General features: G+C 41.2%; 1 protein-coding gene across 1 annotated transcript; it reads left to right on the top strand.

Annotated features, from left to right (window-relative positions):
- Nucleotides 1–519: 519 nt before the first annotated feature.
- On the top strand, nucleotides 520–3,577 carry ADRB2 (adrenoceptor beta 2). Its single transcript, XM_075600977.1, has one exon. It carries the CDS (start codon nucleotides 741–743, stop codon nucleotides 2,031–2,033), a length of 1,293 nt encoding a protein of 430 aa, XP_075457092.1. The 5' UTR covers nucleotides 520–740; the 3' UTR covers nucleotides 2,034–3,577.
- The last annotated feature ends 13,616 nt before the right edge of the window (nucleotides 3,578–17,193 follow it).

Below are 17,193 nucleotides of genomic sequence, written 5' to 3'. Positions count from 1 at the left end.
AACCATTTCATTGCCAGAAGGGGCTAAGTGAGTATCAACAGATTGTCAATAGTTAGGTTTAATGAACCTGGTTCTAAAGGGAAATACTCACTACTAAATGTTACCGTTTGACATTATTATATCAATACCAGACAATGACCACAGTCCGATTTATCTTTCCACACTTGGATCCTTCAGGCGTCAGTCTCAGGCACCCAGGTACACAAAAACCACTTCACCATCCTACAGTCCGTTTGTGAGCAGTGAGAGCTCAGAATAATTCAGATGTGGCACCTCGCTGCAGTGCAGCCCCCTCTTGTGCACTGAGGAGACTGTCACGCAGTGTATACTGTACTGTATGCATCTGCAGCAGAGCTCGGGCATCGCTCTGCTCGTGTCCCCAGCGCACCGAGAGCGGGGAAAGTTCTGCACAAAGTTCTAAAGGGAAAGAGAAAGAGTGTGACAGGTTCTACAGCTGCTCTCTGGGGATTGGCTGCCGTCTGTGACGTCGCTGGGGGTGTTGTTAAAAGCTCTGCAGAGAGAGACTAGGTCAGACCTAGCAGTGACTGTCAAGAGGGCAGGAGCCTGAGCCCCAGAGCTGTGCATCCTAACTCCGCAGCAGGCTCACCGCGGGCTGGTACAGTGCAGTGCTGCCAGAAGCAGGAGCGGATGAAGGACACAGAGCAGCCGAGCCTCCCCCAGGGGTAGCAGTGCTGGGGCAAAGCAGGCTACATGCAGGGCAAAATAATCTACAGCGTTGGATGAGAAGGTTTCTTGACTTCTACCAAGAGAACAAACTGCCAAGAACTGCAAAAGCCATGGGAACTTTGGCCACCACCCGCTTTAACACAACGCAGGACATGACCAGGACCAATGCAACCGAAACACCGGGGGATCTCTGGACGGTGGGCATGGGCATAGTGATGTCCGTGATCGTGTTGGCCATCGTCTTTGGGAATGTGCTGGTGATCGCCGCTATAGCCAAGTTCCAGAGGCTTCAGACGGTCACCAACTACTTTATCACGTCCTTAGCCTGCGCGGACCTTTTGATGGGACTGATAGTAGTGCCCTTCGGGGCCAGCTCCGTCATACAGAACACGTGGAAGTTTGATAACTTCTTCTGTGAGTTCTGGACTTCAGTGGACATACTGTGTGTAACTGCGAGCATAGAGACTCTCTGCGTAATAGCAGTGGACAGGTATTTTGCCATCACCTCCCCATTCAGGTATCAAAGCCTGCTGACCAAATGCAAAGCCAGGATTGTCATTCTCCTAGTTTGGGTGGTGTCTGCACTGACCTCTTTTCTCCCTATTCACATGCACTGGTACAGGCTTAAAGAAAAGCAAGCCGAAGATTGCTACAACGAGAAAACCTGTTGCTACTTTTTCACCAACACAGCCTATGCCATCTCCTCTTCCATCATCTCGTTCTATCTGCCTCTGGTGGTCATGGTGTTTGTGTACTGCAGGGTCTTTCAGGAGGCCAAGAAGCAACTGAAGAAGATAGACAAGTGCGAAGGGAGATTCTACAACCAAAACAACCAGCAGGACGCTAATGGCAAGAACGGCAACAGGAGGACATCCAAGTTTTGTTTGAAGGAGCACAAAGCACTGAAGACCTTGGGCATCATCATGGGCACTTTCACCTTGTGTTGGCTCCCCTTCTTCATAGTCAACATTGTCCGGGTGTCCCATGATACCATCCCCAACTGGGTTTACAACTTCTTGAACTGGGTGGGATATGTCAACTCTGCTTTTAACCCGCTTATCTACTGCAGGAGCCCAGACTTTAGATACGCTTTTCAGGAGCTCCTTTGCCTAAGGAGACCGGGATCCAAGTTGTATATCAATGGTTATCCTCAAAGCAACGGGAACAGTGTGAACAATGAAGAAACGGAGGGTTTTCAGGTTGGGAAAGACAGAACTAGTGAGGTATTATTTAAAGAAGAGAAGTTCCCAAATGAATCCCCTTTGAACTGTGAAGGTACTGTGTTGGATTTGAGCATTGATCCCCTGGGCAAAAATCATAACACACATGATGATTGCTTAGTATAGGATTTGTTTAGGAAACGAACTGGATCATTGCAATACAAGGGGTCAAACAGCTATTTTAATGTAAGATACAAAGGAAATCATTCTTTATATAATTATATTTTGCAAATGGGCGGTGCCCATGTCTTGCTGGATGTATAAAGTAGTCAGGCAAGTGTTTATTTCTGTATAGTTTTAGTTTCTCTTAAATTGAGGTAAGAGACCATTCACTAAAATGTTGTGGCTTTTATTTTGTGCTGTCCTTTCTATTTTCAAAAAAATCTACCTCGGATCTCAAAAGAAATGTATAGCTGAAAGGTTCTATTTTTATATGTTCTGCATGTTATCCTTTTCTGTCGCTCTCATTGTCTTTTGACAGTGCAAAATTAATCCTACACTGCTATAGAGGCAGGTCTCTGTAGCATTGATTGGGTTAATGTGGTGTATGTGATTTCCAGATGTGATTCTGGGACAACGAAATAGGAAGAGAGGGTAGGAATTGTGTGAGAAAAATAGTTTCTAGATCCTAAAATTCAATGTTTTAACCTCTTTAGCCCTGAGCTTCACTGCTTTAAGCCGTACAAAGCATCTTTGCCAGATCAACCGGATCTTAAGATGCCTTATTGCATGTATATTAGTCACATGTGGCACCGCTATAATTTATTGACATTTAGCTGCCAACTGACTCTGTATACGTTTTTCACCAAACGTGTCTCTTGGGGTTGAAGGGGTTAAAGGCCGGGTTAAGTTCACCTAATTTTAGCGGTAAAGTCCGAAGTTGACTGCATTTGGAGAATCTATTCCCTTCATAACTTCAGTCTAATGCCCACATCAGTTTTTAGTCCTAACTTCTACCCAGATATTCACAAGATACGCCACTTATTAACAAGTGCTTCCCAGCGTAGTAGCCACAACATAGTAAATAGATCTTATTTTCTAGACAGAGAAGAACAGATGTTGCTACTGGTGTATTTAATGTCTGTTCTCGGGTAGAAAGTAAGCACTGTTATAGAAGTTAATCAATTAACTGAAGCAGAGTCCTGCTGGTTCAGACAGGTTTCTGGCCAGAAAATTGTCACCACGCAATTTCTCATTCCCCATATCCAGTTTAACTAACTATAGATTTAATGGAGTGCCTCTGAAGACGTTAAATATCTCCTAAGTAGCCATTGATGAAGTAGATAAGTCAGAGACTATTTATAAAGTGTGCATGCCTGGGGTATATAGAAGTCTAGTTACAAAGGAAAACAGCCTTATAACCTCCCGGTTAGAACATGCTGAGTTAATCAATTACAGCCCCTGAAAAAATACAGAAAATGGACTTTTCCATTCTGATCTGTTGGATCAGCATCATCTCCGGGGGAATAAGTCCCTTTCATTGTTACACTGTGGGGCAGCCTGATCCAGCCTGATCAGATTAAACTCTCATTCTGATTGAGCATGTCCCAAAAATGGTATAAATGTCCACCTCACACATGCACAGGATCATTCGCACATCAGTTCTTTGCACATTTCCAAGCCATACAGTATTGTATATTGCTGTCATTAAAGGACATGTTGTCATTGTGTCCGCTGGTTTGTGTTTTTCTCTTGGTCTTGGCTCTCCCCAACCCCCACCCCCCTTTGTTGGAAGTTTTTCAGTGGGAAGGATTAGATAAAGATTGTGTATGTTTTCTGATCAATAATTAAATGCATTTGAACTTTTTACTGGATATGACATTTCCAGCAAGCTGCTTAATCAATCACAATCACGAGTTCGATTACCATCTGGCAATAACTAGCAAAACGTTTTGAACCTTTATCGAAATTATAGTAGGAAGTGCAATGCATCCCTGACGCTATCTATCTATCTATCTATCTATCTATCTATCTATCTATCTATCTATCTATCTATCTATCTATCTATCTATCCATATACTCTATCCATATACTCTATCTGTATATATATATATATCCTTTATAGTAACTGAACTCCATTTACCACATAGAACAAAAAGGCGATGCTTTACGCTAATCAAGTAATATTGACGGAGGTTAACCCATTCCTAAATAAGTAAGCGGAGCTATAGCTTTTATTTGGAAAACATGACATTTCAGCTGACTTCTTGTGTGCTGCTGTATTAAGGTCGCCTTGTGCTGTCAGAGTGGGATAGAACTCAGCAGGTGCAGAGCTGACTCACCCTCCGGACAGCACAGCAGCAGAAGCGAAGCACTGATACCATTGCAGTTCGAAATTGAAACCAAGAGTTGTAATTGTCTTTCGGAAAATGTTCTAAATTGGCAATGGTCCGGCATTTACTTGTACTGTACATAATTTCACAGGCGGGGGGAGGGGGTGTTTATGTAACTTTAGGGAATCATGTATCCCCATTCACACATTCAAATACGTTTACATTTGTGATCATTAGCAGAAGTTTGGTTTCTGTAAATATCTCCCATGTGCATTATTATGTTTATTTCCATGAGAGCCAGGAATACAGCATGTGTCTTTAGGATGAAGGGGATAACAATTGTGCAATGTATGTTTGATGATAATCATAGATGTGACTTTGCATTAGGAAGTGGAGTTCCCCATAATCTTGCATTTAAGGAGTGAAGACATACAGTACCACAGTCAAATCTATGGTCATACGGTAATTGAAACAGTTAATTCTGGAGGCATCAGAAACACATTGCAATCAGCAGTGGTTCCATCCAGGCATATATGGGCTAAGTAGTTGCAAAATAGGGGGGAAACGTGTCTTTTGTCTCTTCAATGCATTAAATTGGATCTAAATTAGCATCATTATTCTCTTCAATGCATTGAAGACTGATCATGCACTAAAGAGGTGAAAGGATAGTGACCCCTTCATGGAGTATCTGTCAGTTTAGGTCCTTTATTGGCTATCACCACCTCTGATTGCAGTGCTGTGCAATGACTGCACATTTAGCACACATGGGTGAAGCTCTACTCAAGTACATCAAAGAACAAGCTCAGCATGAAACTATTACAATAACAAGATGGTTTTTCATACAGTTTGGTTCTCCATATAGAGAGAAGCAAGGGCATTTTTTGTGTGTTCATCACTGACTAATTTTACTGTTAAGAAGAGCTGGAGAGCATTGCATAAAAAAGAGCAGCCCCTTTGTACACTTACCTAGGATTTGCTTAGTTTATTGATGGCATCATTTTTACTTTGGGGTCTCTAAGAAAGTATTGAATTCAGTTGATATATGTAACTAACAAACAGTGACAAATTCCAGCTAAAGTAATAATTATTGAAGGTATTTTAAGTACTGTATAGCAGAAAGATATAGTGGAAAGGGGAAGAACAATGCAGAACTGGCTTGAACAATGCGTACAGTCTGTACAGCATTCATAACAAGTGTTTGTATTTACTTAGCAACATAACAGCCATGTTAAATGCTGGTACCTAAGGATTATTTTACTTCTACTCATTTTCATTTAGTGATGGCACTGACTAAAGATAGCGCAGCCAAGGAAACCCCTGTCTCACTGAGCTGACAATCTATTGTTGTAAGGTGACTTATTGTCTTGTCTTTCAAAGCACCTCTCTTTCCCCATGTGCCCTTGTTATTCTGAAAATTAATGAACTAGAGTGTGAGAATGTGGCGATACTATATTATTATAGATGGCTGTCATGTTTTTTTGAACTTGCCAGATGTTTTCCACCCCACACACTACTTTTGGTAAGAGGGACCAAAGGGAAGGGATTCTAGTGAAACCAGGCAGTGCTTTCTTCCAAAATCTTATTGTTGTTATTTTGTCTTTAATTCTGTGACTTCAGTACAAGATGCCATTTGTTTGTTGCACTGGTACTGAAAGGCGTAAACTACAGCGCAATTTAATAATTCCACAAAGTATTTTGTTGCTGTTGCTTTGTTACAGATTGCCTCAGCTTCCCCTTTTCACATACCTCGTTGGGAATCCCCCCATATAGATCTCCCAGTTTCTACAAAGGGTTTTATAACCTAACCGTGACTAATGCAACTAGGTTGGGACAACAGCAGTATGTGTTGCATTTATTATATGGTATTGGCTGTTTTGCTGTTCAGGATAAGCTATTCAATATCTTCAATTGCATAACACACAATAAAATAGTAGCAGTGTTGCATGGCGGATTGATTTCAACTTATTTAAATAGCATCGGTTGATAAGTGGGACTGCATCTTTAATAATTGCCATATACATTTGGTATCTGAAGTGCATGAAGATAAATTACTTATAAAGGTCATAGAAAGTCAGTTACCAGTCCTTCACTTTCACAGTACACTGCTGTAACCAGTGAGCTTCCATGCTAATTGTACGCAGTGTTGATAAGCTAGGCTACTTTTTAACCATTAGGACTACTTTTTTAATGTTGCGTGTTGCAAAAGTGTGGCATCTACTAGCTAATTGGGCTACTGCATTATTTGAACGTAGGAATTGTGTGCATATTTCTACATAAGGTGTAACTTTATCTTCTACACAATATTTAAACGTATCTATTTAGCTAGAGGATCTACCTTGTTATCCATTGTGGTATTTTTTCTGCTAAAAAAAATAAGCCTTCGTTTTTAATACATATGACTGGCCATTTTGCCCTCACTGGAATGCACAGTACTGTCAGCGATGCTTCTGGAAACAGTCCATGGCTATTTTCTTCTGCGTGTCACTAAATTAATACCATCAAAAGTAAGGTGTGGGTTCAATAAAGATCTCTTAGTGACTCAGGTTGGTCTTCTTTATCAAAATGTGTTAAATGCAGTATAGATGGAATTGCAACTTTAAAATACTAGAAGGTTAGTTATAAGGAAACTTGGCTAATAGAGAAAATAAGTCACTACTGTAGGTGGCCTTGTAGAGAAGAGGGAAGGGCACAAATGGAGGGCTTAAAAAACAGGAGGGTCAAACAGGGAAACATAGAGTTAAAATGTTTACATAAAAAAAAATATATAATGTCCATTTTATTTTAAACACAAAATAACACTTGGTTATCATCAAATAGTCCCCATTTAGCAGCCAAATGGTGAATTAGTGTTACTTGTTTGAAGGTAATCAGACCACTGCACTTCATCGCTGCTATCTGCCATGTGCAATAAGCCATTTTAAAAGATTCTCTTTTGTCTTATTGCCTTTTAGCATTGGATACAATTCAGGGTTGTCAGCATTGTCAATACAATGTAAAGCATGGTATTGGAATTACATACTGTAGCTTAGAAATACTGTACAGGCAGACCCCGGTTTAAGGACACTCACTTTAAGTACACTCGCGAGTAAGTACATATCTCTCAGTAGGCAAACGGCAGCTAGCGCATGTACCTGTCAGCACGTCGTGAACATCAATACCAGCTCCCTACCTGTACTGAAACTGTGCGCAAGCGGGGAGACTATAGAGCCTGTTACAAATGCGTCATTTATATCAGTTATGCACGTATATGACGATTGCAGTACAGTACATGCATCAATAAGTGGGAAAAGGTTGTGCTTCACTTTAAGTACATTTTTGCTTAACATACATGCTCCGGTCCCATTGCGTACATTAATGCGAGGTATGCCTGTATAAAGTAAAGATGCTATATACTAATATTTTCAGCAGCGTTGTCACCCACTTTTAGACTGTGATACTGTATGTTGGGGTAATACAGTCGGGCAGAATGCAAATTGTGTTAACTTGCTGTTTAACTTTTTTTAAACTTAGCTTCAGAAGAATGCACTTCTGCTTTAAGAAATGTGAAGTACATTGGAAAGGGGGGAGTGGATTCCTTAGCAGCAACCTGCAGCCAGATACATATCAGTCCTCAACTGAATTTTATTTATAGAATATACATGTTTAGAATGTGCAGAACAACTTTATGCATCCAAAACAATGTTTTGCATTTGCGGAACACCCGAGTGCCTATTCATTTTTACACATATATGCACATATAGGCCATAACTATACACTATAAGGGAATGCTCAGTAACAAAAACAAATAAACTGTACAGGCTTGCTTCACTCTGCCAAAAAATGTCTGTGAGAGTGACAAACAAGCGTCCCTAGCCAAAGCCAGTTTCGCAAATAGCAAAAACAGGGACTCAAGTGTCCAAAGTTCCATCGGCGAAACAAACTAGTTCCATATTAGTTTTACATTGTAAGATTTTTACAAGCAACCAAAAAAATTGCGTAGACAGAAAGCCCTAGAGTTAGGGAGGGTGACATTGCATTTTAAACCTTTCACATAGTGTATGGAGTAATTGCCACACAATAATGAGTAAAAACCTTACATTTGTATGTGCTTGTTTTGTTTATACAGTATGTAAGGTCACATGGGACATTAACTAATTTACTGCTAGACCCGTATCTTACATCCTCTACCACTAAAAGGGTTGGTAAATGCAGTGATGGGCCACTGTCAGCAATGGGCCCTCAAAGTGTACAATGAAAACCTATGGCTATAGTATATAAGACCTGAGGTTAAATACTGTACGCTTTCTATTCTGAAATGCACACAGCCATCCTCTTTCATTCCAGTGGCTCTCTTTTAGAGCCATGGACAGAATCTCCCATAGACATAAGGATTATTCATGTGCTAGTGCTTATGATGTTCAGTGAAGGTTAAATGTGTTATGCCAATTAGTACAATCATCCCAGGTCCGATGGCAAATAACATTTTCTGAGAAATGAGCAGTTGATTTTTTTTTTTTTTTAAATAAACTTTACAAATCAGCCCTGGTTATTTAACAATTAATACAGACCCTTAAGGTGCAACTCGCACGTTATAGTAAAAGTAGTATCATCGTATATGTAGTGGTAGTAGTAGCTGTTTGGAGTTAGCCTATCTGACCTCAATCTTTATGAAGCTATTAAACAGGTCTTATGAAAAACACATACAAACAGTATAGGAGATGTGTAGCTGTGTTATTTACTTTTTTGCTTCTCCCTTCCCAATGTATGTGGACGGCATCTTTTAGTACCTTTTTTGGTACTTTGGTTGTAAATGATCTGACCCCTTTAATTTCCTGTTCACCAAAGCGTTGTAAACCTTCAATGCTGGAGCTGTGCATTATGGTGCCGCATGCCCATACAAAATGGGTTACCTCCTCTATGACAAAACAAAGCAGAACTCCAGTAGTGAGATAAATATAACTAATTATTTATTAGCTTGTAGAGCTCATGCAGCATCACAACTGTAATAATGTAATACAGTTGTTGCATGATTTATAACTAGAACCCTGCACTTTTATGTGTCAGATGTGGCTAGCAATGTTCTGCAGGAGATGGCTCATCATCATAGATAACATTGTAAACACTGTTGAATGCTAAATGTTTAACTCATTCCCCTACCGGAGAGGCCAGCAATGTTTAGCAAAGGACCCAGGAGATCTCAACTGCTTTGTAAATCTTTGTTTGTTTCAGCATTACATTGTACTCATCTAACTGTAAATGATAATTATGACCTGATTTAAGACACGTTTTGCTGAGTGAGAATAAATTACCTTCACATTTTTTCTTTTTAATTTACCCGCATTCTTAGCGATTTGAAGTCATTTTTGCTCATAATAATAATAATAATAATAGCATGTTCTTGTATAGCGCTGCTAGTTTTACAGGCACAGATCCCTGCCCCATGGAGCTTACAATAGATGTTTTTGGTGCCTGATGTACAGGGAGATAAGGTGACTTGCCCAAGGTCACAAGGAGCTGACACTGGGAATTGAACCAGGTTGCAATATCAGTGCCAGTCAGTGTCTTTACTCACTGAGCCGCTCCTTCTCCAACACTGATCACTACTATAGCTCAATCCTTTTTTGATCAAACATCTCTTCTGAAACCTGGGCAAACGAAGGCCAATATTTACTAAATGGTGCTAAGCTTTAGCACGACCACACTCACATACAAATGAATGGGAGCCAGGATGTGTTCAAGCGTAGCACCCTTTAGTAAATATGGGCCTGAGAAGGATAGCATTTAGTTATAATTATATACATACTGCGTGCTTTGTGGCCATGCTCTGCAAAGCATAAAAGGATCCACTTCTGCTTTAAGAAATGAACTATCTATCTACATTAGTTTCGTTTGAGTAGCACTTGCCACACCTTTTGTTTTCATAGAAACATAGAATTGGACGGCAGATACCAACTACATGGCCCGCTTAGTCTGCTTATTTTCCTATTTGTTGTGTAACCTCAGACTGATCTTATCACCGTTATGGTCTGTGTCAGTGCAGTGCACAGGGACTTATTTCCCGCTGGCCTACTGTGTTGCATGCAATATTATTTAACCATATTGTGACATTGTATGTATGCATCCAACAGCACTCCCACAATCACTATACTGTTATACATCCCCTACTTTACGCAGAACTATGAGATGAGTCACACTACTCTCAGGTCCTGCAAGCCCTCAGGAACGTTACACAGTTAAAACCCGAATACCACTGCAAAGGTTTGATTTACACTGATGTATTCTGCTTTTTTGGAACAGAAATGGTTTTATTATTAAATTACTCGCAGCATTCAAAAGACGTTTGAGAAATAAATAGATGGCCAAATGTTTTTGCTTAAATGTTCTGTAAATTGAGCACATTCCATTTAACCCCTTTTTGTGCAAGAGGGGAATATAATGCATTCAAGTTCAGCTCATTGCAAGACTCGCTGGCATCAAAGAGGGTTCATAATGAAGTGCTGGTGCGGTGTGCAATGTTTAGCTCTGCAGTGTTATTTAGAACCATGCGTGCCAAAAGTTTACCAGAAAACTAATTTGTGCCAAATATCGTAAGCATTTTCAAATCTGTTTTCTTTATATAAAGATGACAATTTCTGAAATGCAGATGTCACAATTGGGTGTTTGCTGAGTTCCTGTCTGTCACGCTGGGATGATTAAGACAGAGATTGCAGGGGAAGTGGCCACAAGTGCAGCCTTTTTATGTAGAGATTACAAAATTTTTGGCAGATATTACAACCAATAAACCTCCCTTTTTATATCCCATGCTGTGTACAGGCAGTCAAATAGAATGGTATTTTTCAGCTTTGTATATACTGGGCAAGATCTGTGTGCCCCAATCAGGGAGATTATCATCGCTATCATTTATTTATAACATGCCACATATTCCGTAGCGCAGCACAATAGGGTTTCGGGGTTGAAAGACAATAAAATAACAATCAATAACATACATTGTTTCAGTAGGTAAGGAGGGTGAGGAGCTTTACTATGCAGTTAGGATCTTTTATCAGACAGATTGCAATTCAGCTAAATATCCGTAATAAATAAGGATGCATTGCTGTAAAAATACTAGTCAGGACTAATGGTCGAAGTGTGATTGCTCGGGGGGTATAGAGTATTTCCAATCTCAAACTACCAGGACATTTTTTGAACTGCCAAACCAATGGTTCCAGTCTCTTTTTAAAAGTAAGAACTTTTGTTTTTTCGGAAGCCTCTTGTCCTTGTTTCTTTCTACGCATAGCTATTGTTAATATTTTGATTGGAATATCTTTTTTTCACAATTTTAAATACATTTAGAAGGTATATATTTTTTTAAGTGAGGCACAGTACCACTACTGTTTAATCCACTTCACCCACTGATCAGGACACTAGCTGTTAATACTCCAGTGCCCAAGTGTGTGAGCTTGTGTGGGCTTTGAGAATGCACATTTTACAAAGGGGTGTGGCTGCCTTTTTAACCCTTCGTTGCAAACATCCTGTGTATAAAGTCAATGTACATACATTGAATTTGTAGTGTATCTGCAGTTTTGTAGCCTTAGGCCGCACGTATAGTGCCCACGACGGGCGACGCGACGGGTGACGTCGCCACTAGCGAAAGTTATAGTTCGCTTTGCGGCAGCGTTGCGGGCATACTGGCAGTTGATTGGTTCAGGGGCTGTCACATGAGGCGACAGCCCTTGAAAAATCAAATATTGCCAGCTACCAAAATTCGCGACGCAACGTCGCTCCATCGCATTGTCGCAGTCGCGCTTACTATAAGCACACGCGGCGGCGGCGGCGGCAATGCATTTGTTTTTGGGTGATGTCGACGTCGCCCGTCGCGGGCACTATACGCGCGGCCTTATTCATTCTTGAGTTTATAAAGATGTTTTTATTATGTCAGACTATAATATTTTATGTTATTAATTCACACTTTGGATTGAAGCAATTTTTTTTAGTAGATATGATTTTTTACTACTACTGTATTAGGCACATGAAAAAGCAGCAAAAAATAACATAAAAGAAACATTTTAACATCCATTACAATAAAGTAACCCGTCACTTAACTCTTTCACTCCTTCAGAACATTACCTTGACAATTTAACATCAAAATTCCTATTGTGAAGTTTGATTACATAAGACCCTAGATGTTTTGCGGGTTAGGGACACACATCCATACCCAAGTGTCTGTTTTAAAATTGCTAATGTTACAAATCTGGATTGAGATTCAGATAGAGCCGTGGCGAAAATATAAGTGAGATCTATAGCAGCGGTGCGCAATCTGTGGGGCGCGACCCCCAGGGGGGGCGCGAGACTGCCGGTGGGGGGGGCGCGGGGTTTACAGAGGCCCCGCGCGCTTCCCGAAGGCACTTAAATTAAGTGCCCGGGGAGCTGCAGGGCCTCTGTAAACCATACTTACCCGTGACTCCGGCGGCTTCCTTCTTGCGTCGCCATGGCAACGCGGCGTCAAAATGACGCCGCGAGGTCATGTGACGTCACGTTGCTATGACAACGTGACGTCATGACGCCGGAGGGCGGGTCAATGGTGGTTAGGGGGGGCGCGGAAGAGAGGGGACCGCCGGCAGGGGGGCGCAGGGAAAAAAGTTTGCGCCCCCCTGATCTATAGAATGGGCATTCTGAGAGAGCTCAGGCCCTGAATTGTTACCAGCAAATAAAAAAAGTTATGTCGTGTGAAAGAGAAATATAATTTATTTACACAATGGATCAGTTCATTGTGTCCATCATGTAAATAAATGCTGCGTCTCTCTTCCCAAAAATATATAGCAGCGTTACAAATAACCTCAAATCCACCAAAGTCATTCGGGCACTTTGCATAAAAGAAGGGACTTTTATTTCACAGACACTGGTGGAAACCTGAATAGGTTTTATGTGTGTTGACAAAAAAAAACCCTTTGCACCAGGGCCTGCGATGAATGTGTCCATCTGTAATTCATTCCCTGAATCCACAATGCAGATGCAGACAGCCTGGCAGCGAAGGGGTTAATGGTGGGGTCATGGTATCCATGCCCATGAGATGTTGTGTCTTTCTCATGGCTATGGATTCAATTGTATTTTCAGCTTGGTTTGCTCCCTTTTTCACTGGGTGACTTATTTTCTTTTTGGCACAGCCTGGGCAATCACAAGCCGTATGATACTATTCCTTTCATCTCCTCTCTTTCCCCTGTTCCGCTTCACTTTCTTAAAGCGCCAGTCCATCCCAAAAAAGGCAAAGATTGTGCAGCAAGGTGACGCGAAGACTTTTACTAAATGTTGCCTCAGCGCAGTGTTTATACCCATTTTGAGTTGTAATGATGAAAATACTGCACTACTAGCAACAGCCAATACAGAAACTCAAAGGCCCCTAACGTTAGAATTTACATCATGAAATATGAGGAACAGAAAAGAGAAAAAAGCGAATGTTTTGTGAAACATTTTAGTATGAGGAATATCTGACATTTCCTTCACAGGCAGGGGCCATGTTTTAGTTACCCTCCTGCTGTGACATTCATCATAGTTCTATATCATTGTATGTATTCCTGACTATGGTATCCATCATAATGTAGTTAAATAAAACAACCAAAAAGTCTACAAGTTACCTGTATAGAGCTGGACGGAAGTTTCACCAAAGTTCGAGTTTGCCACAAAAACGACATACTGTGTGTGTTTGTACTTTTGTCTTTATGCGAAATACCTCGCCGCTTTTTTTTTGTTTGTTTGTTTTTGGGAACTTTTGTTTATGCAACAAATGAAACTAAATGAAAATGTTTACAGAAACGAACCATTAAAAAAAATGACTATTTATTTTCTGGCAAAATGGAGGTTTCAGACAGATTTCCAGGCTTTTGCACGAATGTGTAAGCAAAAACCATGCCGTCGAATTGCGGGTTTGCAAAGATTGACAACATTTTGCGCGAATGTTTGCGGGCCAAACTTCAATAAGTTCGCCCCTATCTACCTGTATACAGCAGTTTGCAAACAGTCTTATCACAGAATTATCAAACTGCAGGAAAGTTTCCCCGTAGAATGTACTCAGGGTGTCAGATGTAGAATGAGTGAAAATTAAAATCCTTTTCATTAATAATAGTATGAAAAATATATATATACCAGATTGGTAAGATGTATGGCCAATCTGTGATCTATACAGTATACATAAAAGTAACAAGATACTAAAAGCAAATCAATTAAGTTCTCTATTACAGTATGTCCACTTATTAGGGAGTAGATATATAGGTTTTTTTTTCCATATAAGTTGTTATACTTGATAAATACTCTTCAACCAACTCTAGTGACTATTCATAAAGCTCCATGTCTAGTAATTAGAACTAGAGCACTACAAAACCCCCCTATTGGTATTAGAGGGTAATGGTGTGAACTGGGTAACAAATTGGACTAGTGATCTGTGCTGTCTGTTGTATTCCCTTTTATGCCCACTCAGTATACTGTTGTGGTATTTATCTGTCTTCCAAACCACTTAATCTACTTTAGAGAAACAGTACAGGCATATCGTGTCACTAGGTGTGTAGACAAACAAAAGAGCCCAGGTCTATATATCAGGCTGTAGAATAGGATGGCCCCAAAGCCTATTAGTATCGGTTCAAAGTGTGGACTGGGGAAGCAGTTATACTTGTATAATAATAGCAAGTAGTGTGCATGATTGCTTAATACAAAATCAGGACGCTCTTTGTTTTTTCAGGCACCGGATTGTACTGGCCACTTAGTAGTTAGTTCTTAACGAGCCAGGGGAGCTCGCATAGTATATTAGTTCAAATGTTTTGGCTGGTAAGATAATAAACAGAGAGGGACTAATAATATGCTTGTGCTATGTGGAATGACTGTAGCCCTCTTACATCCAACCTCACATAGTCAAATTATTAGCACATTAAATAATATGCATACTCTCCCACTTCTCACATGACGGTGATAGATCATACACTCCAGTACATGACATGTGAACAGAAGAACCGGCTTTTTTTGCCCATCCTAGTGCTCAACATCAAAGTTAATAAACGGGACGAGGTGATGAGTTTAAATTACAAGACTTCTCTGTAACATAATTAGATTTCACAAGTAGTTGCTATGCTCTCTATGTAGGAGTAACAATAGGCACACAAAATCGTGTTTAGAGTCTAGAGACACGGATCAGTGTCCTTATCAAGTTATAGCCTCCTGAAGCTAGCTACGTTAGAATTAATACAGGCATTTGGTAACAGAGTTGCAAAACCTCAGGCAGTTTGTATCAGCCCGCTCATACAGACACCTCTCCCTGACTGCAACAGCGAGCGTTGTGACGTTAGCACGCTCAACCTGACGTACGTTTTGCGTCATGCGCTTTATCAAAAGGTGGCCACCTTTGGGAAATGACATGCAAATGAGCGCACAATGTGTCACCTTTTGCCTGAAATCCATTTTTACATGGAACCCGTATAAGCAAATGCTCTGCTGTTCACACAGCTTTTAACACAGCATGGGATTAGATGCAAAGCCAGTCAAAACACTCACAGACAGCTGTTTCAATATTCTTTATTGGCGGTGGAGGTTTTTCTCCTCTTTTTCACCCACCATAACTTAAAATGTGTATGGTAAATCCTACCCAGCCTTGAAAATTGCAGAGCCAGTACAATAAACTTCACACTGATGAGACCCACAAGGTTGAAACAGCTGACTTTATTGGAGAATATATATATATATATATATATATATATATACACACACACACACACACACACACACACACACACACACACACACACACACACACACACACACACACACACACACACACACACACACACACACACACACACACACACACACACACACACACACTGTATATTTACATACATATATACGTGTGTGTATGTATGTATGTTTCAGGACAGACACGTTAGATTTGCTTGTGACATGTAGACCTGTAACGTAACTGTGAACTTGCAGAGCTCTGAACTGTGAGCCAATTGACATCTGCTTATTTCAGACAGACTCATGATCTTCAGTGAGTCTCACTTTCTTAAACCACTCACAGATATGAGTGACCCCATACACTCCCCATCGGGTCCAAAACTGTTTATATGCTCCAAGATTCCCGCTACATGCATTGTTCTTGGTGTACACTCCCCTGCCCCCCTTTCTTTAAAAGTGCTAATGCAATTCTAGGTATTCTGAAAATGTTCACATAAAAAGCACAAGCTTCTTTATGACAGGATCCGATCACCAGTTCAATGCTTCTTTTGAGGAAATACTGTAAAAAAAAACCCAGATAAGTTGAACAGGTAAAGCCAGTGATATGCTTTAGGGGATTTGAATACATAAACTAAATGTTGTTTTCCTTTTATGCAGGCTTACCATATAGGGTTGCCAGGTGTCGGGTTTTGAACCAGACAGCCCGGTATTTTGTCCCTGCGTCCGGTATAAAATGAAAGGTAATACAGGACATGTACTGTATGTGTCCGGTATTACCTCTCTCCGAACGCAGGGTGGCTGCGGCTGGTCAGAGCAGATGCTGCCATGCCCGGCTCTCCCCCGGTTCAGGCTTCTCTCTCTCTGTCTGTCCCATGCTGAGGTATCTGACACACGCCGGGTCCTCTGACGCCAGCGCCAGAAGTCAGTTGGGCTTCCGGTGCGTGCTGGTGTGAGAGGGAGTCACGGGGCATCAGCCTCAGACACCTCAGCGTGGGACAGACAGGGAGAGAGAACAGTGCAGCTGGGGAGAGCCGGGAATGGCGGCAACTGCTCTAACCGTCCGTCAGTGCCCTCCGCATCCACTCTCCCCCCCTCTGCAGTCACTGCCCCCCTCCTCTCTACAGCCACAGCCTCCCCTCCTCCACTCTGCAGCCACCGGTCCCCCGGCAGGCACCGGGTCCAACCTGACACCATCCCCAAGGTAAATCAGAATTTTATTGGGGAGATGGGGGTATTTTGTATATGTATTGGGGAGGTGGGTGTATTTTGTATATTGATCTCAGCAGGTTGGGGAGGTGGGGGTATTTTTTATACAGTATGTTTTCGGGGGTGTTGGGGTA

Source organism: Ascaphus truei, chromosome 5, assembly GCF_040206685.1.
Source record: "Ascaphus truei isolate aAscTru1 chromosome 5, aAscTru1.hap1, whole genome shotgun sequence".
Taxonomy (NCBI): Eukaryota; Metazoa; Chordata; class Amphibia; order Anura; family Ascaphidae; genus Ascaphus; species Ascaphus truei.
Note: the sequence above shows the minus strand (reverse complement) of the source record. Positions and strands in the feature narration are given on the sequence as shown.